This window comes from Brassica napus, chromosome C9, assembly GCF_020379485.1.
Source record: "Brassica napus cultivar Da-Ae chromosome C9, Da-Ae, whole genome shotgun sequence".
Taxonomy (NCBI): Eukaryota; Viridiplantae; Streptophyta; class Magnoliopsida; order Brassicales; family Brassicaceae; genus Brassica; species Brassica napus.
The window spans coordinates 62914267-62933862 of record NC_063452.1 but is presented as its reverse complement, the minus strand read 5'-3'; the positions used below and the strand labels follow the sequence as shown (position 1 = coordinate 62933862).

The following is a 19596-nucleotide window of genomic DNA, read 5'->3' as shown; positions in this document are numbered from 1 at the left end:
TCAAACCGAAAACCGGTTTGAGAAAACACGGACGGCAGCATCACTCTGAAATTCAAAATCATCGGGTCGTCATCTTCTCTCTGACTCTTTCTCTCTCAAATCGAATCTTTCTCTTCTGCGATTAAAAGTTCTCACACGACCTATTCGTTTTCCACAACCTCGCCTTCTCCGTTTGATGCATCGTCTCGATTGAGATTCGAATTTCTCTCCCATCTCCGGAAAAAGAGTGAGCGATCGGCTCATCTTTTATCGATTCGACTCGATGTTCGCTAAGAAACTTCTGCAGAAAGCCTCTGGAGGTGCTCAGAAGCCTGCCCCAGCTCCTTCGCCACGGGTATTGCTTGAGAGAGAGAGAGAGAGAGAGAGTCTAATTAAGGATTTGATTCATAGTTTTTTAACCTTATAAAATGCATCACGCGTATACTATCTTTACAGGGATGTTTGGTAGCAGAAGACTTGGATCCTCATATTGTCTCCCACTATGGGATACCTTCGACGGCGTCTCTTCTTGCTTTTGACCCTATTCAATGCCTCTTGGCTGTGGGAACACTGTAAGCTCTTTCTTCTTGTTGACATGCTACTGCTAAGAAAGTTTGTTTTCTTCAACATTATAATCGAAATGCAGGGGTAGCTGATAAAAAGTTTGCTAATTGAATATTTCTCTAGTTATTATAGTTACTACAATACCTATGATGATAGAAAAAATCATCTCTTTTGGTTTAGTTTTATTTGAACTTAAAAAGTCATTGTTCTTTTTGGTAACCATTCACAGAGATGGAAGGATCAAAGTGATTGGTGGTGATAACATCGAGGCGATTCTTGCATCTCCTAAGCAGTTACCTTTCAAAAACTTAGAGGTTTGTTGTTGTATTCTTGCTCACTTTTTAGTTTGTTGGGAGGCTATTACCACAGTCCTCCCACTTTGTGATCCCAAGTATCTATAACTCCATCTGACATTATATCTATTTCTTTATAGTTCATTGAGAACCAAGGCTTTCTGGTCAGCATCTCAAATGACAACGAGATTGAGGTACCATTTCTTTATGATGTTTGAAATTTCTGTAATATCCAGAGATGTCTCCACTCTATACCTCTGTTCGACCCTCTTCACTCTCAACTTTTAATTGCCCAGTCCTTCGTTTTGTTCAACAACCCATCTGATCGAGCGCATCCAAAAAATTTCATTATTTATTAGGTTTGGGACTTGGATCTTAGGAAGACAGCTTCAAGCTTACTTTGGGAGTCAAACATTACCGCATTTTCAATCCTTCATGGCACCGGTTACATGTAAGATGGCAATTAGCAGCAATGTTATTCATGAACACTTACTATGGTGTCATTAACTACTTTATTACCTCGTTCACAGGTATGTTGGTGATGAGTACGGTATGGTGTCTGTTGTAAAGTACAATGCTGATGAAGGAAAATTAGTGCAGCTTCCTTATTATGTTCCAACTGATGCTTTAGCTGGTATGGGGTATCTCTTTTCAACCTGATGATCAAATGTGTCTAGTACCTTTATTAAGTTTAGAAAGTCTTAGTTTTCTGGATGGAGTTATTAGTTAGTTTCTTAGTTAATGTCTATATGCCTTCACCTAACTATTGGTACAGTAAATTATTGCCTGGTTACCGTTTTCGTATAAAGTTTATATGAGTACCATAACCTCGTGCTATTTCGAATTAGATGCAAACACAAAAAGACCTTCCATGTTGCATTTTAATTCTTCTTTCAACGTATTTTCTCCCATTTCTCTCTTTTTTCAGAAGCAGCAGGGCTTTCATCACCTATTGACTATCCTGTTGTTGGACTTCTTTCTCAGCCTTCTTCAAGGGGAACTAGGTGAGACCAAATTTATGTTGTTTTGTGTAGTTATTCTTGTGACCTATAGATGGAATATTGGAATGCATTTCTGCTCTTAATCTGACTCTTAGAGCTTGTCCTAGTATTTGTAAAATCACATATTTAAGTACCAAATAAACTGGTCTGTTCTTACTGTCTCGATCAATACTTTATTTGCGTGCTCCCATCTCCCCTACCGTTAATGTTTAAATTAGAATACCATCTGAAAGTTTTGTTGCTGGAAGAAATAAAAAAGCATTTTTATTTCTACCTTCTTTGTGCTATGCTATTTCAGTGTCTTACTAGAAATAATAAGCTAGAAGACCATCTTCTTATGGTTAGCTTTATAATGAATTTTAAAGAATTATCCTGCAGATTGTTGATTGCATTTTCAAATGGATTACTTTTTCTTTGGGATGCATCAGAAGATCGTGTGGTTTTAGTTCGAGGGAACAAAGATCTACCTATGGAGGGTAAGACAGCCAATGATTCTCTGGAAGCCTCACACGATGAGCTTTCTGATCTTGAACTAGATGGGAAAGAGATAAGTTCTCTGTGTTGGGCATCAGCTGATGGTTCAGTTCTTGCTGTTGGTTATGTGGATGGAGATATATTATTTTGGGACTTTTCTGAGGGGCAAAAGGGAAAGGCATCTAATCATGCTGTTAAGTTACAGTTGTCTTCAGCTGAGAAAAGACTTCCTGTCATTGTTATGCATTGGTGTTTGGATGTGACTCGCAAGAATTGTGGTGGAAAGCTCTTTATCTATGGTGGTGATATCATTGGCTCTGATGAAGTACTCACGGTAAGAACGCAGCACTGTGTTTAAAAGTTTCATAGTCCCAGATTGTTGCACTTAAGGGAAATATAAATTGATCATCTGTCTAAATAAAAACATTCAAGGAGTCACTTTTTTTTTCTAAACATGTTGCATTTTTGATGGTACAAGGGAAACCCAGAAATGAATTCTTACCTTGCATATGCAAACTTATATCCTAATATGATGTCTTTTTACTGATCCTATGCAGATGTTGGCTCTTGATTGGTCTTCTGGTTTGGGAGGTCTGAAATGTGTTGGCCGTGTGGACTTGACCCTTAGTGGTTCATTTGCTGATATGGTCTTGTCTCCAATTGCTAGTTCAAGGCAAAGTGGGGTGTTTTTATTCCTGCTGACAAATCCAGGACAATTGCAAGCGTATGATGATACCTCTCTGGCCTCTCTGATGTCTCAAAAAGAGAATAATAGTTCTGCTTCTCCGCTGCCATATCCGATGGTTGTACCGACGATGGATCCACGGATGACAGTAGCAGTGTTTGCTGCATTAGATGTGAATGACAAGCTGTCACTGGCTTTATCCGAGGTAGTCCCTTCACAAATTTCCCAAGTTCTTGCTTCCTAATGTGAGGCTATTAATTTATATCTTATTCTTGATAGATAGTCGTAGCTGCAAAATCTCGAACTCCACGTACTCCATCTGGAGAAAGTGCACAATGGCCTCTAACAGGTGGTGTTCCAAGCCATCTTGATGACTACAAGCTTGAGAGACTGTACATAGCAGGATATCAAGATGGGTCTGTGCGAATATGGGATGCAACCTATCCATGTCTGTCTCTCATTTACTACTTGAAGCCAAATGTATGGAAGCTGTAACTTTCCTTCTTTTGACGTTTATCTTGAATTTGTTGAGAATTTTTTCCTTCAGCCAATTAATTCATCCTTTACCAATGATCAGGCAAATGGTATTGACATAACTGGAGTAGATGCATCAGTAACATCAATTTCTTTCTGTTCTAAGACTTCTTGTTTGGCTGTTGGTAGCAAAAGTGGTGTGGTAAGAATACCTGTTTCTGTTGATAATTTCTTGATTCCAGCTTTTAGTTTACACCTGATTTTCTCTCACTTTTCTGGCTCTGTAGGTTCGCCTATTCAAGCTGATCGGCCATAAAAGTGGAGGCGCTTTGGAAGTTGTTACCAACACTGACAAAAAAGGTTTGGGACTTGCACAGCGAATCTTTATAACGTTGACACTACAATTTTTCTTTCTGGTTTAACTCATACTGTAGAGGCTCATTACTTGTAGCTCACCATTTACATCAAGAAGATGGACCTCAATGGCTGGCTGCGTACTCCTTCCTGAGTTCCCCAGTTTGCACCCTACGATTTGTACAGTCTACAAGAAGGCTTGCTGTGGGATTTAAATGTGGCAGAGTAAGGATTTAACAGTTTTCTAACTTCCAAGTCTCCGCGTATAGCCGCTCTCTCTAGTTGAATGTGTTTCAAACCATTTCTACTTTTCATTTCATATTTCAGGTTGCAATGCTCGACATTGGTGCGCCATCAGTAATTTTCGTTACAAATAGCTTATCTGACACCGGTTCCCCGATCGAGTCACTCTGTGTAAAATCCTCGCCAGTTCCAACTGATCAAAACTCCATAAGTTCCGAAGCTCTTGATGATTTAATTTTGTGTGCAATGACCAAGGATGGGCAGACCATTCTTTTCGATGGCAATAGTGGGAAAATGCTCGCCTCATGCTTGAAACCTCTGAAGAATCCAACTGCGATTCGTATGCACATTATAGGTATTTTTTCTGTACAACATAAAACTGTGTGTTTCTTACGCTTACGCATCTAGTAAATATATAGAAAATTGTATTTTGCAGAGAACTGCTATGAAAACTCTGAGATGCCCAGCGAAAAACATGAGAAAAAATCTCATATGATCAATGCAAGTGAGAGTCATTCACCAGCTGGTGAACATAACGCTGTCACAGAAACAAAATTTGTTGATCAGATATTTGAGAATTCGTTATTTCTCATGTGTTCTGAGGATGCACTGCGCTTGTATTCTTTGAAGTCTTTATCTCAGGTATATTAGAGGATCTATCTTGATTTGTGATTCCTAGAATATCTTGCTGGCGTTTTCTGATAACAAGGACTTGCTTTCAATACCTAGGGAAGTCTTGAGAGCATTATGGAGGTAAATATTCCAAGGCCGTGTTGCTGGATGGGAACCCTGAAAAAGGATGGAAGGGAATGTGCAGTACTCCTGCTTTACAAAACAGGGCATATTGATATAAGGTGATGTTCTAATTGGCTACCACAAGTATAACGGACCGCTATAGATGATCCTTAAATTGCTCAGAGTAATCAGCTGGTGTGGTTATATGAACAGATCGTTTCCGAATCTTGAAGTTGTGGGAGAGAGCTCTTTGCTGTCACTTCTTAGTTGGAACTTTAAGCCTAACATGGAGAAGACAGTATGCTCGGATGATTTCGGCCATGTCTTACTGGTGAGACTTCTTAGTATACTTGCATGTTTACCAATTTGTATGGGCCTTTGTACGTTTGGTTTTTGAATGCTATGTATTAATTGCGAAGTTAGATCTTGATTTATAAGTTAGCATGAGAAAATATTTAATATCTCTTATGTTTAGGACTAACATCTAAATCTACAGGTGAATGGTTGTGAAGTTGCCATCCTTTCGTTTTTGGCCCATGCAAACGGATTCAGGTACTGGATAACTGTCTTCTGATCCCATACATATTTTCTCAGTGAATACAACTATAAAATTTTCATGCTCAGCTAACAAAGTAGCAGTTAACTTGCTAATACGTAGCTCTGTATTCATCTCAGACTTCCAGAGTCTTTACCTATGCTTCATGACAAAGTCCTTGCAGCCGCTGCAGACGCTACCTTTAGCCATTTCCCTGTCCACAAGAAAAACAACGTATGTTCTGTTTTCACATGTGAACCCTTTTTTCATAAGCTCCATGATTTTGCTATAAAGTTTCTGTAATCACAGGATGGCACTCCCAAATTCCTAAGTGGCATTATCAAAGGCTTCAGATCAAGCAATGAACAGAAGGTGGAGCAAGTACAAGATTTCTCCCACCTGGGGAACATCTTTTCTAGTCCACCATACCTAAAGCCTTCCGCTATTGGTGGCGACGATGAGAAGATTATCGAGCTAAACATAGGTTTGTAATATTTAGACCAAGTTATACTCATCCCCTGTTTCCAGCCTGTGACTAAAATTGCTTTTCTGTAGATGACATCGAGATAGATGAACCTACAAACATATTGCCTTCAACCGGGAAAGACAAAAAAGAAAAGAAAGGTAAACATATCAGATTGCCTCAAGTTTTATTATTGCATGTGTTTATTATCGTTACGAACGCATCAGTTGAATCTAAAGTTTCTTTTGCAGACAAGAGAACAGATAAGGAAAGACTGTTCGACGGTGCATCCAGCGATGCACAACCCAAAACAAGAACAGTTGATGAAATAAAGGCGAAGTACAGAAAAGCAGGGGTGAGTCAAAAACAATGCGACTAACTCAAAAGAGAAGTTTTGGCTTCTGTTCTTAACATGGTTGGGTAAATTTTTTCAGGAAACCTCAGCAATAGCTTCACAAGCAAAGGACAAACTTCTTGAGCGTGGAGAAAAACTCGAGGTAATAAATTATGCAGCAGCAGCAGCAGAGTATTCATCTTCATTTGAACTACATGTTGCCAAGCTTAACATATTTTTATTTGTTTGGTCTAACAGAGGATCAGCCAGCGCACAGCTGAGCTCCAAGACGGTGCTGAGAACTTTGCATCCATGGCACATGAACTCGCTAAACAAATGGAGAAGCGGAAATGGTGGAACATATGAGAATTGAAAAGCTGCCACATTGTTGCTTCATGTGCATGTTTGCGTAGTCGTTGTGACAATCGCAGGTTCTTGCGTACATAAATTATTTATGTCATGTTTCCCACAGGTGAATACACACTTTCATATTTTTTTTAACAATCAAATCTGTAAAATAGATTGACCAAAAATAGCAACCATATTAACTTGTGAGCTGATTTGATCTTTTGTTTCTCTTCTTTATGAGGCTATTGTGACCGTCTTTCAAAGTTTTTTATACTCTGTTTCATCGCTTTATGAAGTTTAGGAGAGAGACTATTGTGTGTAATAAAAATGTAGTTTGTCGCTTAATCCCCAATCTATGATTACTCATTTAAACGATCAAATTAGAGTTGATACATATACAGCACAAGGCAATAAAGGCATCACTGATCAAAAGTAACACAACAGAGAGCTATACCATCACTCACTGTCTTCCTTTTTTAGTGCAGCAAGAAGGGCATTTGTACTGCTTCATGCTCTCTGCTTTGGCTGGTTTTATCTTCACACACTTTCCATGGTACCAACGTTCACATACATCACAACATATCCAGAACTCGGCGTTTATGTAGTGTCCTCCACAGCTTCCACAGTATGTGTCTCCATGCTCGTCTTCTTCGTCTTCCGAGCTCTCTTGCATTAATTTCCCTGTGCTCTTCATCTCTCCTTCAATTGATCTCTACACCAAACCCAAAAAGATTTCTCAGTCCTTTTCTTTCCTTGAGTGGAGAAAAATCTCTTTCAGGCTATTAATAGTAACAAGCTTAGCTGTTGGAATGGTACATAGCAAAGAGTTCTTTTCTATACATTTACACCGTTTTGGGATTTGCTCTCATGATCCATGCTTGGTTTATCTTTGATGGTCTTCCTACTGGTCACTACTTCAAAGAGAGTTGGAAGATCGTTGATCAGACTGAATAGGCGTTTCCTACTCATCGAATAGAGAATAAAACATAAGCTCATAGACATAGCAGCATTAAACTCAGAGCAGCATGCTACATTCACAAGCTATTGGGATATGTAAAATAGTGAATATCAAACATGCCATCTTAAATGTTCATAAGGAACATAATCTAAAAAAGGAAAGCAAACTAGTACATGCATATTCCTTGCAAACTTGACTACTGTCGCACAAGTTTATATATTTCATCCTACAGAACATTCTTGTATTCTCACTGATAATTGTTCAAACATGAGAATACCAAACCAAGTCAAGAAACAATGCGTAAAAGGAAGTTTACATACTTCTCATTGCGACTAAGCCGAGCGCCAAAGTAGGAGGAAACAGAGAGCAGCCAACAATCACTGTGGACAGCAACTAAGGAGAGCCAATCATGACGCTGCATACCATCTCTTGCGAAATTGATTCCAAGGGCTGGCTCGGGAAGCTCAGGAGGCACTTCCTCCGCTGGAAGATTCACTTCCCACGTCCCATTCGGGTGTCCATACAAACACAGATTCTCCATTTCTACAAAAGCAAAACGTTTAACACATAAAAGCCACAATGGTTGAACCATGAAGACCAAATCGCTCAAGAACAAGAAAGTTCATCTTTTTATGAAGCTTTAACATGGAAAAAACAAATACATACTTACCAGGATTGCATAAAGAGTAGAACTTGTCAACATCTGGTTTAAAAAAGGGAAAGAAAATTACGTAAATAAATCGCCAAAAGAAGTATCTACCAAACATAGGAGACAGAGTGTGAGAGGTTGTGTGTCTGTCTACCTACGGAGAGAGCTTGAAGAATAGAGGAGCGACGACCGCTAAAATCCTTAAAGATCTCTTCGACGGTGCCAGGGTTAGAGGACTCGCCAGCCATTTTGATCAGTGGTGCTATAAAGATGGATTGAAGTTTAGTCAGCATCAATGGTTTTCAAAACAACACGATGCATCAGGACATGTGCAGTAGAGAGAGAGAGAGAGAGATGTAATAAGACGAAGAACAATAGCGAGTAGATCAGAACCCAAGGCCCATTTATTAAGCCTTTTTTCATGGGCCTGGCCCATACTAATTAAGAACAAACAATAGCGAGTAGATTAGAACCCAAGGCACTGGGGGCAATTCCCTTGTGCAATTTACCTTAATTGAAGTCTGTACTTAAATGGTAAACTGGAAATTTCAATAAAATAATTACATGTGTTTAATATTTTTGTTTTAAACTTATAAAAATAGCTAAACACAAAAATAATATATTTATAATCAATTTTAAATATATTTTATTAGTATGTGTGAAACACACAAAAAAAATGCATCATTTAGCAATAAAGAGAGTATTATTTTTGCTCAGTAGACTATTTAATTCATGCGAGTGCACAAAAAAAAGACTTTATTTATTTCATGTCCAGCAAATTCATTTATATATTAGGAGTACTATTTATTATTTTATTTATTTTTGTAAAAGGAGTACTATTTAATGTTTCCTAAACTAGTGTCTATTATTTTAACAAAAAACAAAAACGTTGTAACCGTGTATATATATCGTGACCGACCAAAAAAAAGTGTGTATTATTACTATTTTATAGGTTTTACCGTTATCCCCACCACTCGCACACTAATATATTAAGGTGAGGACTGTGGAGTTATGTGTGTTGTAAATCCTTTCTTGATTTGAATCCATCCAAAACACAACAACGATAGCGATTCTGTGAACTGTTTTCAATCTCACAAAAGCATTAGAAAAAAAAAAAAAAAAAAGAAGAAGCTCGCTTTCAACTTTTCTTTTTTCTTCCGTCTCTCTGTTTTTAATGCATAACGAAGCAACTTCCTCCATAACAACTCTCGATGACTGACCTCAGCTCCTCGAGTCTACGCTCCGAAGCTCAGAAGCCCACCGGAAACTCACCTCCTCCTCCTCCAACCGATCCCGGACACGTCACCATCTCCCTCACACCTCCTTCTCCTACACCACCCTCCGCCGCCGCCAACACCACCCGCAAAATCTCTCTCCTCCCACTAATCTTCCTAATATTCTACGAAGTCTCCGGCGGCCCCTTCGGGATCGAAGACACCGTCAAAGCGGCGGGACCGTTACTAGCCATCCTCGGCCTCATCCTCTTCCCGTTCGTATGGAGCATCCCGGAAGCGCTCATCACCGCCGAGATGAGCACCATGTTCCCGGAGAACGGCGGCTACGTCGTCTGGGTCTCCTCCGCGTTAGGACCTTACTGGGGGTTCCAGCAAGGCTGGGTGAAATGGCTGAGCGGCGTCATCGACAACGCTCTCTACCCCATCCTCTTCCTCGACTATCTCCAATCCGGTTTACCGGTTATCTCACGTGGACTCCCACGTGTGGCTTCGGTTATCGCGTTGACTTTCGCGTTGACTTATTTGAGCTACAGAGGGTTAAGTATAGTTGGTGTAGCTGCCGTTGTGATCGGTGTTTTCTCGATTTTACCCTTTGTGGTGATGTGTTTGGTTTCGATTCCGAAGGTTGAGCCTTTACGTTGGCTCGTGGTAAGCCAACGTAAAGGTGTAGACTTTAGTTTGTATCTCAACACTCTGTTTTGGAACCTTAACTACTGGGACTCGATCAGTACTCTCTCCGGAGAGGTTGGTGAACCGAGTAAAACCTTACCCAAAGCTCTTTTTTATGCTCTGCTTTTAGTTGTGTTATCTTACATCTTCCCGGTTTTGTCCGGGACGGGAGCTCTGCCTCTCGATCAGGAGCGTTGGACCGATGGTTACTTCGCTGAGATAGGGAAAGTGATAGGAGGAGGGTGGTTGGGTTGGTGGATTCGAGCTGCGGCTGCTGCGTCAAACATGGGGATGTTTTTAGCTGAGATGAGTAGCGATTCGTTTCAGCTTCTCGGTATGGCTGAGCGCGGGATGCTACCTGAAGTCTTTGCTAGAAGATCGCGGTATGGAACTCCCTGGGTTGGGATACTGTTCTCTGCCTCTGGTGTGGTTGTGTTGTCGTGGCTGAGCTTCCAGGAGATCGTGGCTGCGGAGAATTTGCTGTACTGTTTTGGGATGGTGTTGGAGTTTATAGCGTTTGTGAGGCTGAGGGTGAAGCATCCGGCTGCTTCGCGGCCTTTTAAGATACCTGTAGGGGTTTTGGGGTCGGTGATCATGTGTGTTCCTCCGACTGTGCTGATTGGTTTCATTGCGGCGTTTTCCGACTTGAAAGTTGCTGGGGTGAGTCTTGCTGCTGTAGTGTTTGGGCTTGTGTTGCAACCTTGTCTGAAGAAAGTGGAGAAGAAGGGTTGGGTTAAATTTTCTGTCAGCTCTCACTTACCAGACCTGATGGCCTAAGCAACATCAGGTTTGATGGTGTAGACTGTAGACGATGAAGCTTTTGGTTTTACCTTTGAATCAGAGCTTAAAGAGGATTCAACACAACTGAATAAAGAAGACTTTTACATTTGAATACACACTCTTGTTTTTTTCTTCCCTTGCTTTTTGCACATCACAAGGATTTAGAATTTTCTAAGACTATAGTGAACCATTTTATGAAATTTTAAGTTCAGACAAAATACATATATTGCAGTTTTACTGTTTGGAAATACCAAAATGCTAAAAAAAAAGAGTAAGACAATCAATAAAACCAACCAAAAAGTCTCTCTAATCTCTTTTGAAATGTTTTTTAGGTGACTAAACCAAAAAGAAAGATTAAAATGTGTCCAAGCTTTAACTGTGGTGTAACTGGATAGTATCAGGCTCAAAGCTTGAGACTCTCAAAAACGATTTTAGATACGCGGGTACCTTCTAGACTTTTGTCTTTGCTCTTCGACTTCATTCATCCAATCGGAAAGCCACAAGATTCCCTTATAACCGTAGTATGAAACAGCTACTAGAACAGCAATTAACATCACCAACATCACTACCTTCTTTGCGGCAACAGAAAGTTTCTGCAGAGAATATATATGACAGTATGAAGACATACATGTTTCATCTCAGATATTAAACAGAGAGATAAAAAAATTACCTGCAGCCTTGAGGTCTCCTTAATGTCCTGACCCCGTTCACGCCTCTTCCTTCTCTTTGTTGCGTTTTTCCCACTAGGCTCCTCCTTCTCCTAAGATGTTTTGAACAGAAGAATGGTTTTGTGAGAAGTTGGCTTTGAGAGTGAGATTAATTTTATGGTTTCAGCTTTACCTCAATCTCTTTGACATTGCGTTGTTGCAACACCGATTCAGCCATCTGTTGCTTGGTCTTACAGTTGGAATCGCAGGGGAGGAGGCCGACTCCAAACTGGTTCTTTGGTACTACATCTTTAGGATCAGAACTATTGGCCCTATGTGCTGCTTGAACATCTTTGCATAACCATTCTTTCTTCAAAGTTAAGCACTTGCAACGAACAACCACCTTGAGATACATCAATGAAAATCAAAGAGACAAGTAAGATCCCACTTTTAACAGAGAGACAACATCCCAAATGAATATAAACTAGACCGGAATCTATACAACCAATGGGCGGTAGCTAGACGCCTTATAGAAGATTATTGTTTAGGCCGGCACCTGCAATTATTTTTTTAACGCGTGGACCCTTTTTTTTTTTTAAATATCTTTTTGGAAAAACTGTTTTAATTATAATTGATTTGCCGACTAGGCAGGCGCCTAGACCGATTTTTTTCTGGAACAATTATTGCCTCATGGAGTGTTGGAAATTACCTTTTTCCCACACTTCTCTGGCGATGGACACTGTCCAGGATGACATATCTCCGGACACAGATGAGTACAGTTTGGTAATTTTCTGCAAACAGCAATAACCTCTTAGTTTCAAAACTGTTGAAAAGGTGAAGCACACAAAAACCAAGCGAGTTAGCTTACCTGTGACAAGGTCCACGGCATGAGCGGGCCTTGGATTGCTCCTTCTCAGACAATGTATTGTACTCAATGCACTCGAATGCATGGACCATCGCGCCACAGTGACATGATCTCTTTACTAGAGTTTTGCAAGGTGGACAATCTTCTGGATGGCAACGCCGAGGACAAGGATGTTGGCATCGAGGTGATCTCTCCTGTGTACATTTAGTATGAAAGATAATGAAAAGTCTTTTCCTCTGACTAACTGACTCCATAAAGAGCTTTTAACACATAACAGAAGTAGTACCTTTTGACAGCGGAGTTCACACTTCTCACAGGACTCGCTTCTTTTATCCAATGATGAACTTCTTATTTCTAAGGGATGACATGTAAACGAACAGTAATGGTTCCCACATGGAAGAGGGTTTCCGCATAGATTATCGCACGCAAATTGAGTCTTGTCAGAGCAAACCATCTAAGCCAACAAAAACAAAAACATATCAAATGTTGGAAAAAAAAAAAACTATAAAATAAAAACTCGAAGTCCACAGTTAACAAGAGAAGTGAGACTAACCATTCTCTCTGCAGCCAGGTGGTGGCCTACACAGGGCCTCCAGACAAGCTCTGGACATCGAGGGCAGGGAGAACCAGGTGTAGACTCAACATGAACATTCAACATCTTCTTTGTTGGTTTTAAGATAAATTCTCGATTTGGTGGAGGTCTAGGACCATGACACCTATGTCATAAGAAGCACACAAAAAAAACAATGTTTATAAGAAAGGAAAAGATAATATATTAAGAGAAAAAAATGGATGAGGAAGACAAACCTTAGTTTGCATTTGTGCCCACATGGGTATTCTTCATCACAAGGGAGTCGACATGGAGGACAAGCACCATAGTGGCATTTATGTGGCTTCATCATAAATACATTACATCAATTCCAAAAAAAGTTCAACTACAAAAGTAAATTTGAAAAAAGCCTTATTCTGATTATTCTGCTACCTTTTGGATTTGTCCATGCCTGCACAATGGGGTTATATTACATAGTTTACGGCATCTAGGAGGTTTCTGACTATTTTCAGTGCCACAAGGTACCTGAACCACATATAACATCGACACTGCATTGTTAGAGGTATCAAGCATTCAAAAGCCTGTGGACACAAAAAAGAGAGAGCCAAGAAAATATCTATAAGACTATAACAATAGTCAGAACATCATCAGATATGGTTATAGTCTTGCTTTTAAGGTGAAAGCAACATCTACTTAGTTTCACTAGTTGCATCCAACTAAAATTAATACTCCCTCCATTTCATATTGTAAGTAGTTTTAGGGAAATGTTTTTGCTTCAAAATGTAAGTAGTTTTCGTATTTCTAGGTAACTTTTACATTTATTGAATACAGTGTGACCAATCAAATTAAATAGACTTATTTTTTATTGGTTAAATTATATCTAACCTATTTATTATAAAATACTTTTTAAAAACATAATAATTTTCTTAATCTTCGTGTTTTTAGCCAAAACTACTTATATTATGAAACAGAGGGAGTAACATTCTACAGATCAACAATAACAATGGAAGTATCAACACTCGCTTCATAGAAGCAACGATTACTCACTTACAAATCCTAATTCTCACCTCGAAATGCGTCTGACCACAAGCACATGATATCGACACCATTATTGGACACGGAGCACATTGGCCTCTGCAATGAAAACAAATCAACAAGTAATGTCACTCCACGTGTGTGAGTTAAATATCTTACAATACACAACGTTTAATCAATCATAACGTTAGTATAAATTAGGCAGCTACTTAAGAACATACCTGTGACAAGGAGACTGGCACTTATGGTTTCTGCATTTGAGTTTTTTCCCACAAATCTGAAAATTTTATAACAAATGCATTAAAAGCCAAATGTGAACAATGACACTAGACTACACTCATGCATATATATACCTCTGAGCATGGTGGACATTGACCATCACAACAACGGCGTCTACATGGATGCTTCCCACAATCTCTCATCCTCTGGCATTTCCTCTCACACACCACATCTTGCCGGCAAGGAACCTACTTTAAATCAAACAATTGATTTGACTATAAACCAATAAAATATAAAAAAAAACTCTCTTTCACCTGTTTCTTCGTCCCTCCACATCTACAAGACTTAGTCACCACAATCCTACAAGTCTCAAGGCACGCACCACGGTGACACCTCTCCGGACACCTATGATACCCACACCCAAGAACTTTATCACAAGTCCCACCACACAAAGGCGCCGCGACATCACAAGACAGCCCCTGGTAAAACTTCTTCCCACACGGACAGCTCCTCTTCCCCTGATAAGGACACAACCCACACTCTCCACCATGACACCCTCTCTCGCACACATGTTTCCCACAGTTAAGCTTGCTCTCACACGAGCCCTCGCACCTAAACACCCTCTCGCAGCAATCCTTCTCCTCCTCCACCTTCCCGCAACAACACCTATAAACCGCGCGTTCCCTGCACGGAGGGCACTCACCATCATGGCAAATCTCTCTACACTTATGGATCTCACAATCCAAGACCTTATCACAAACGTCTCCGCAGGAGAAGAGCTTGTGTCCGCATCTACGAACGTCCTCAACGCCGCCGCAGAAGCATTTGGATTTAACGAGCTTGGGACAAGAGGCACAAGGACCAGGATGACACAATAGCAAGCAGCGGTGGCCACAGTTGTTACTCAGCCCCCTCTCGCAGACCTCGCCGCAAGAATGCGGCAAGATCCAGGGGTTATCCGCCGGAGGATCCTCCTCCTTCCCGCAGTAACAAAGGTACCGACTTGGGATCTTTGACTTAAGATACGACGATCTACATTTCGGACAGTTCCACACCGGTTCTGTTTCTGTTGAAGGGCGCGTGACTGCAAGCGCGGCGTGTACGTCTAGGCACTGGCGAGCCCAGTTTTGGATGCAGAAGAGGTGGAAGACGGCGAAGCAGGAGGAGGTGCAGGACCAGGTGGGGTCGGTGCGTTTGATCCGCTCGAGGCAGATCAGGCACGAGACGGCGCCGGAGGAGGAGGAGGCGAGGAAAGATTGGATCTTGGAGAGGTCGAGGGAGGAGGGAGATGAGGACGAGTGGCAATCGAGGTATGCTTTGAAGATGGAGTTGGATAGATCGTTGTGGCGGTTCTGCTGGTGGTGGTTGTCTGAGTCGGATCCCGAATCGGAATCTGAATCGGAGATGTTTTGTTGTTGTGAAGGTTGTGGCTGCGGCGGTGGTTTCCACCGGAAATTGGTGGCGGATCCGGCCATGTCAGAGATTGTGCTTCTTCCTCGTCTCAGGACAAAGGCGATGACTTTTCTTTAGCTTTTTGATTCACGAAGACATCAGGACACGTGATTTTCTCGTGAGCATTGTATTGTAATGACCAGACACAGTACAGGGTTGGGATAAACCGACTTTTTGTCTTAACCAGATTTAAGCTTCCCGCGCGTATCGTATCGAATTGGTTAGGTAGAGAGCAATAGATAAATATCAGCTTAGTATAGATAAAACATCTTGAATAATTTGAAGTTTTTATGGATATTCACCATTGATCTTGACTTCTCCCCCACGGCTCACCATATCGGAAACCATATCGGAAATTAGATCCAAAACAATAAATATATTAATAAATCAACAGTTAATATAGCTATTATGCTGTGAGCTTTGTTCATCATCTTTCTCTAAAGAGGAACTATTTCAAAGGACATCTCTTTCTCGCTCTCAAGTTAATAAATATTAGTATCTCAGTGATAATATTGGTGATCCATGCTCTGTTTACTTTCCAAAACGCCACCATTTTTTCCTCGTATGTAACTCTGTGATAAGACCAGTCTCCGTAAATTCATACAAAAATAACTGGGATAATTAAAAACTAACGGTTCATATATTATCATAGAATCATTCTTCAAATGCAAAATTAAAAACTCAAAGTTCTAAGCATTAAATATCAAACTCTCCTAGTCTCCTCCAAGTCCCTTTCGATACTCTACTTCAAGCTCCACTCTACAACATAATAAGAGATGATCATGAGAGCAAAGCAACAAGTTTCACAAATCATATTAACACAATAACATAATAATAAAGTGGAATTCCATGCAGCTTTTGCTCTGACATGAAGCTCATGATTTGGATTTTTAGACTCGGCTAGCATCAAGTAGGTGTTTGGGAACCCTTCTATGCAAGTAAGATAGTTTTTATACTCAGCAATGATCAGGATGAGCTTCTTTTCATTCTTGCCCAATTGAAGACGCATCTCTCAGTTCTTACTGAAAGATAATTGATGGAGTTAGTTGAGAAAAGACAATTGATAAAATAATCAGAAAATGAAAATCAATATAGTTTTTACCTCTATCACCTTTGTTGTCTACAACGAGTCTCAAGCAGTCTGGAACATGAACCTCAGCTTGACAAGCCATGGTTTCTTTGATGGTAGATACATTTTTGTTACTGTGCTCGTTGATTCCGAGGTTTGAACCATAAGTTGTAAGCTTATCTAGCACAAATCTTGTGCATAATGAAATATTTAATAAACGTAGATTAAAAGGTATCAAGTTATATCCGATTTCAACAATTTTTGGCTCGTAATATACAAATAAAAAATAAAGAGAATTATTTCTTACTTCGAAATGCACTAGTTGATCATATATGGGAGCATTACGGAAATAATTTTATGGAATAATGTAGTATTTGCTTGCAGTTTAATATTTAATTATGTACTTTTATTTATAATTTTATATTTTAGTGTAAGATTTTTTTAATTAATATTTATGTAATATTTATATATATGTACTAGTTATTTATAGAAGTTTTATGAATTTACATTAACTATGACAAATATAAGGACTATAGTGTAAAATATAAATAATTTTGAAGTTAGGTTTGAAGTTTTACTTTTGTAGAAGAACACATTGAAACTTCAAATATAGAGTTTTTGAAACTTCAAAATAGAATTCTTTTTTTGAGATGCTCTAAAAGATATGTAGTTTATTGATAAGGACTTTTTACAATCCTATGTCAAAGTAGTAAAGATAGATGTCAATCCAATCCTAAATGATAAAACACGAGAATGCAAGTAATGCTTAATCTAAGTACAATCAAGGTAGTTAAGTGATTTCAATTCAAGAACCAAACAAACAAGAACAATATCTAAAGTTTTCAATCAAATAATTGTTAAATCGTTCTAAAATTTTCTTTAGGTTAAATATCGGATAATTCTTGTTATTTGGATAAAAATATCGTAAGACAGATAGTTTTGAAGATTTTGGATAAAAAAGTCTGAATAATTTGAGTATTCGGGTAATTACGAAATTCGATTTCAGTTAAATATGTGCATGCCTACGCAACATGCATCATCGCCTATCAGTAGTAGAACGATTCCTTTTTCTTTTTGACGAACAGGTTGTCATTCAAATTTTTTAAATTTTTTCTTAGATCATTCTGATTTAAAATCAAATTATCTAATTGATAAAATATAGCTACTAATCTCCGACAATAACTAATGTACAAAAGATCTCTAAATTCAAAGCAAAGCTACAGACCAAAGCATAAGACATCTTATGATAAGATTCAATCTACGGATGTACATGTTTTGGCTCTCAAGGCTTGATGTACTCTCGAATGAAGTCTTGGACCTGAACGGTTTCTCCGATGAGTCCAGATGCTTCAGCGACAGTGACTCTGTTACAGCAATGCGAGAAGGAGAACACTTCTCCTTCGATTCCGATGGTGTAGTCATTGGCTATATCAGCTGTTGATACTGCACTTCTTGAAGCCCTCAGTTTCTCACTGCAACAACAACAAAAAGGTCATAAACAAGTAATGATTTGCTTTCCGGGGGAAGATAGGATTATATATAAGATTGGTTTGTTAAGAAAGTTGAAAAACTATTACATTTCTTTCTCCATCTGCTTCTTGATGAACTCCTTGGTGTGCGCAGTGAGTTTATCTGTCTTGTTACAGCAAAGGAGGACTGGTATCTTCTTCTTGACAACGTTGGCATTGGTCAAAATGTCGTATAGGTACCTATCACCATACAAAACCATCGCAAGGCCTCATGTGTTAAGATTGTGCTTCCAAGAGAAAGAAAGATAAGAGAGAAAAAAGCGTTTGAAAAAATACTCTGAAGCTGCACGACAGTTAGGGAGGAACTCCAAGGCGTCCACTACAAATACAATCGCAGCTGCTTGAGGCAAAAATTCTTCTAGCTTGGGTCGAAGACGAGAGTGCCCAGGAACGTCAACAAGATGAACAGGCTTGATTTTTCCTTTCTGTCATCCACGGGACGTGGATTGTGTAATGTGTCAATACATACATCAAAATCAACTGCATAAGCGTTGTTTAGAAACAGGCCAAAGTGAGAATCTTCACCTTAGCGTGTTCAAAGTGAAAAACGAAAGTGCCTTCATTCGGTTCCATTGATGTCACAGAGCCCTGATGTGATGATCCATCTCGGAGCTGCCATTAATCAAAACATTCATCATGTTATAACTGTCCAACAATCACCTAGTCATTTACGCTGACTTGGGAGATAAGTGACTCTTAAGGGGGAACAAAAAAAAAAAAAAAAACTAAATTTCCATATGAAGATAGGAACGTGAAGCCAAAGTACTCACTTGATAGAAAAGCACAGTCTTTCCACTTCCGCTGAGCCCAGAAAGGAGCACAGTGTTGGATTTGGTACGTCTCACCAAGCGAACTGCATAACCCATCAAGTTTAGCAACGAACTTTTTCTTTTTGAATTAAATTTAACATTCAATTCAAAAAAATATATATATATATATTGGAACAGAAGCAAGAAAAACTGTGTAGTTATCAAGATGGTTGCATAAATTTCAAAACTAACAGCCTAAGTCTAACAATGAACAAGAGAATGAACAATGTGGTTTCTGCTATGCTCTACATACATGATAGGAGCAAAACGGTTGTCAGCAACAGAAGACCAATAGCAGCATAGAGCTGAAACGGTGGTATCTTCTGAAGATACTCAAGTCCTTGATTCGTCCACTGCTCCGCCATAAGCTTCAGATCTTCCAAGTTCTCCATTTGATTTATCGAAAATACCAATAGAGTCCTATAGAACTCCCACAGTGATGAATATATGGAGAGATGAAAACGGTTAGATTAAGAGACAGAAACGCACCGTATGGGAGGAGAGGCGCAGACGAAGAGGATGGAGGTGACGGTGGAAGAGGAGAAGAAGATCACGGCGACGATGACTTAGGAGGGTACAGATTAGATTATTTTATTATTTAAAAAAACTGATATGGGCCTATAAAAGCCCAGCCCATTTAGTTCAGAT

The 19596-nt window shown here is 39.5% G+C and overlaps 5 protein-coding genes across 7 annotated transcripts; 2 read left to right on the top strand and 3 right to left on the bottom strand.

Annotated features, from left to right (window-relative positions):
* Positions 1–71: 71 nt before the first annotated feature.
* LOC106440684 lies at positions 72–7348 on the top strand. Of its 2 annotated transcripts, XM_048767263.1 has the most exons (25): positions 72–334; positions 436–551; positions 773–857; positions 977–1030; positions 1196–1287; positions 1367–1470; positions 1765–1840; positions 2216–2645; positions 2869–3201; positions 3276–3476; positions 3574–3672; positions 3758–3830; positions 3922–4049; positions 4152–4422; positions 4504–4709; positions 4797–4921; positions 5016–5133; positions 5299–5354; positions 5478–5571; positions 5647–5821; positions 5893–5961; positions 6052–6155; positions 6235–6297; positions 6393–6606; positions 6968–7348. In XM_048767263.1, the coding sequence occupies exons 1-24, from the start codon at positions 263–265 to the stop codon at positions 6498–6500; spliced, it is 3252 nt and encodes a 1083-aa protein (XP_048623220.1). In that variant the 5' UTR covers positions 72–262; the 3' UTR covers positions 6501–6606; positions 6968–7348. The 2 variants fall into 2 exon arrangements, with proteins under 2 accessions (XP_048623220.1, XP_048623221.1); XM_048767264.1 differs by lacking the exon at positions 6968–7348 and having other exon boundaries at positions 1768–1840; positions 6393–6760.
* On the bottom strand, positions 6816–8469 carry LOC106440687 (PHD finger protein ALFIN-LIKE 1). The gene is made up of 5 exons (XM_013882415.3): positions 8244–8469; positions 8111–8143; positions 7761–7983; positions 7323–7443; positions 6816–7194 (listed from the first exon to the last, which is right to left on the bottom strand). The coding sequence occupies exons 1-5, from the start codon at positions 8380–8382 to the stop codon at positions 6943–6945; spliced, it is 768 nt and encodes a 255-aa protein (XP_013737869.2). The 5' UTR covers positions 8383–8469; the 3' UTR covers positions 6816–6942.
* A 285-nt stretch (positions 8470–8754) lies between these two features.
* LOC106440688 (polyamine transporter RMV1-like) lies at positions 8755–10973 on the top strand. Its single transcript, XM_048767265.1, has one exon. It carries the CDS (start codon positions 9301–9303, stop codon positions 10768–10770), a length of 1470 nt encoding a protein of 489 aa, XP_048623222.1. The 5' UTR covers positions 8755–9300; the 3' UTR covers positions 10771–10973.
* LOC106439683 (NF-X1-type zinc finger protein NFXL2) lies at positions 10934–15677 on the bottom strand. Of its 2 annotated transcripts, XR_007328171.1 has the most exons (14): positions 14404–15677; positions 14224–14337; positions 14092–14147; positions 13903–13969; positions 13268–13360; positions 13093–13178; positions 12839–13001; positions 12572–12739; positions 12289–12479; positions 12130–12211; positions 11614–11823; positions 11444–11533; positions 11135–11366; positions 10934–11096 (listed from the first exon to the last, which is right to left on the bottom strand). XR_007328171.1 is itself a non-coding variant. In XM_013881181.3 (13 exons), exons 1-13 carry the CDS (start codon positions 15562–15564, stop codon positions 11205–11207), a joined length of 2643 nt encoding a protein of 880 aa, XP_013736635.2. In that variant the 5' UTR covers positions 15565–15677; the 3' UTR covers positions 10934–11204. The 2 variants fall into 2 exon arrangements, 1 of the variants encoding a protein (XP_013736635.2); XM_013881181.3 differs by having other exon boundaries at positions 10934–11366.
* A 2061-nt stretch (positions 15678–17738) lies between these two features.
* Positions 17739–19595, bottom strand: LOC106444198 (signal recognition particle receptor subunit beta). The gene is made up of 7 exons (XM_013885699.3): positions 19438–19595; positions 19202–19368; positions 18910–18992; positions 18665–18751; positions 18416–18564; positions 18188–18319; positions 17739–18082 (listed from the first exon to the last, which is right to left on the bottom strand). Exons 2-7 carry the CDS (start codon positions 19338–19340, stop codon positions 17893–17895), a joined length of 780 nt encoding a protein of 259 aa, XP_013741153.1. The 5' UTR covers positions 19341–19368; positions 19438–19595; the 3' UTR covers positions 17739–17892.
* Position 19596: the final 1 nt, after the last annotated feature.

Bases quoted from the DNA above. Each gene is read 5' to 3' on its own strand.
- LOC106439683 (XM_013881181.3), bottom strand. From the start codon at position 15,564: ATGGCCGGATCCGCCACCAATTTCCGGTGGAAACCACCGCCGCAGCCA. The intron at 13,970-14,091 runs GTATGTTCTTAA...TTTTCATTGCAG, and splicing joins TGCCAGTCTCCTTGTCACAG to AGGCCAATGTGCTCCGTGTC. The intron at 11,824-12,129 runs GTAATTTCCAAC...ATGTATCTCAAG, and splicing joins CAGAGAAGTGTGGGAAAAAG to GTGGTTGTTCGTTGCAAGTG.
- LOC106440688 (XM_048767265.1), top strand. From the start codon at position 9,301: ATGACTGACCTCAGCTCCTCGAGTCTACGCTCCGAAGCTCAGAAGCCC.
- LOC106444198 (XM_013885699.3), bottom strand. From the start codon at position 19,340: ATGGAGAACTTGGAAGATCTGAAGCTTATGGCGGAGCAGTGGACGAAT. The intron at 18,320-18,415 runs GTATTTTTTCAA...GTATGGTGATAG, and splicing joins AACTGTCGTGCAGCTTCAGA to GTACCTATACGACATTTTGA. The intron at 18,083-18,187 runs GTAATAGTTTTT...TTGTTGTTGCAG, and splicing joins AAGCAGATGGAGAAAGAAAT to TGAGAAACTGAGGGCTTCAA.
- LOC106440684 (XM_048767263.1), top strand. From the start codon at position 263: ATGTTCGCTAAGAAACTTCTGCAGAAAGCCTCTGGAGGTGCTCAGAAG. The intron at 552-772 runs GTAAGCTCTTTC...AACCATTCACAG, and splicing joins CTCTTGGCTGTGGGAACACT to AGATGGAAGGATCAAAGTGA. The intron at 3,477-3,573 runs GTATGGAAGCTG...ACCAATGATCAG, and splicing joins TTTACTACTTGAAGCCAAAT to GCAAATGGTATTGACATAAC.
- LOC106440687 (XM_013882415.3), bottom strand. From the start codon at position 8,382: ATGCTGACTAAACTTCAATCCATCTTTATAGCACCACTGATCAAAATG. The intron at 7,984-8,110 runs GTAAGTATGTAT...TTGCTTTTGTAG, and splicing joins CTACTCTTTATGCAATCCTG to AAATGGAGAATCTGTGTTTG. The intron at 7,444-7,760 runs GTATGTAAACTT...TTCGATGAGTAG, and splicing joins CGGCTTAGTCGCAATGAGAA to GAAACGCCTATTCAGTCTGA.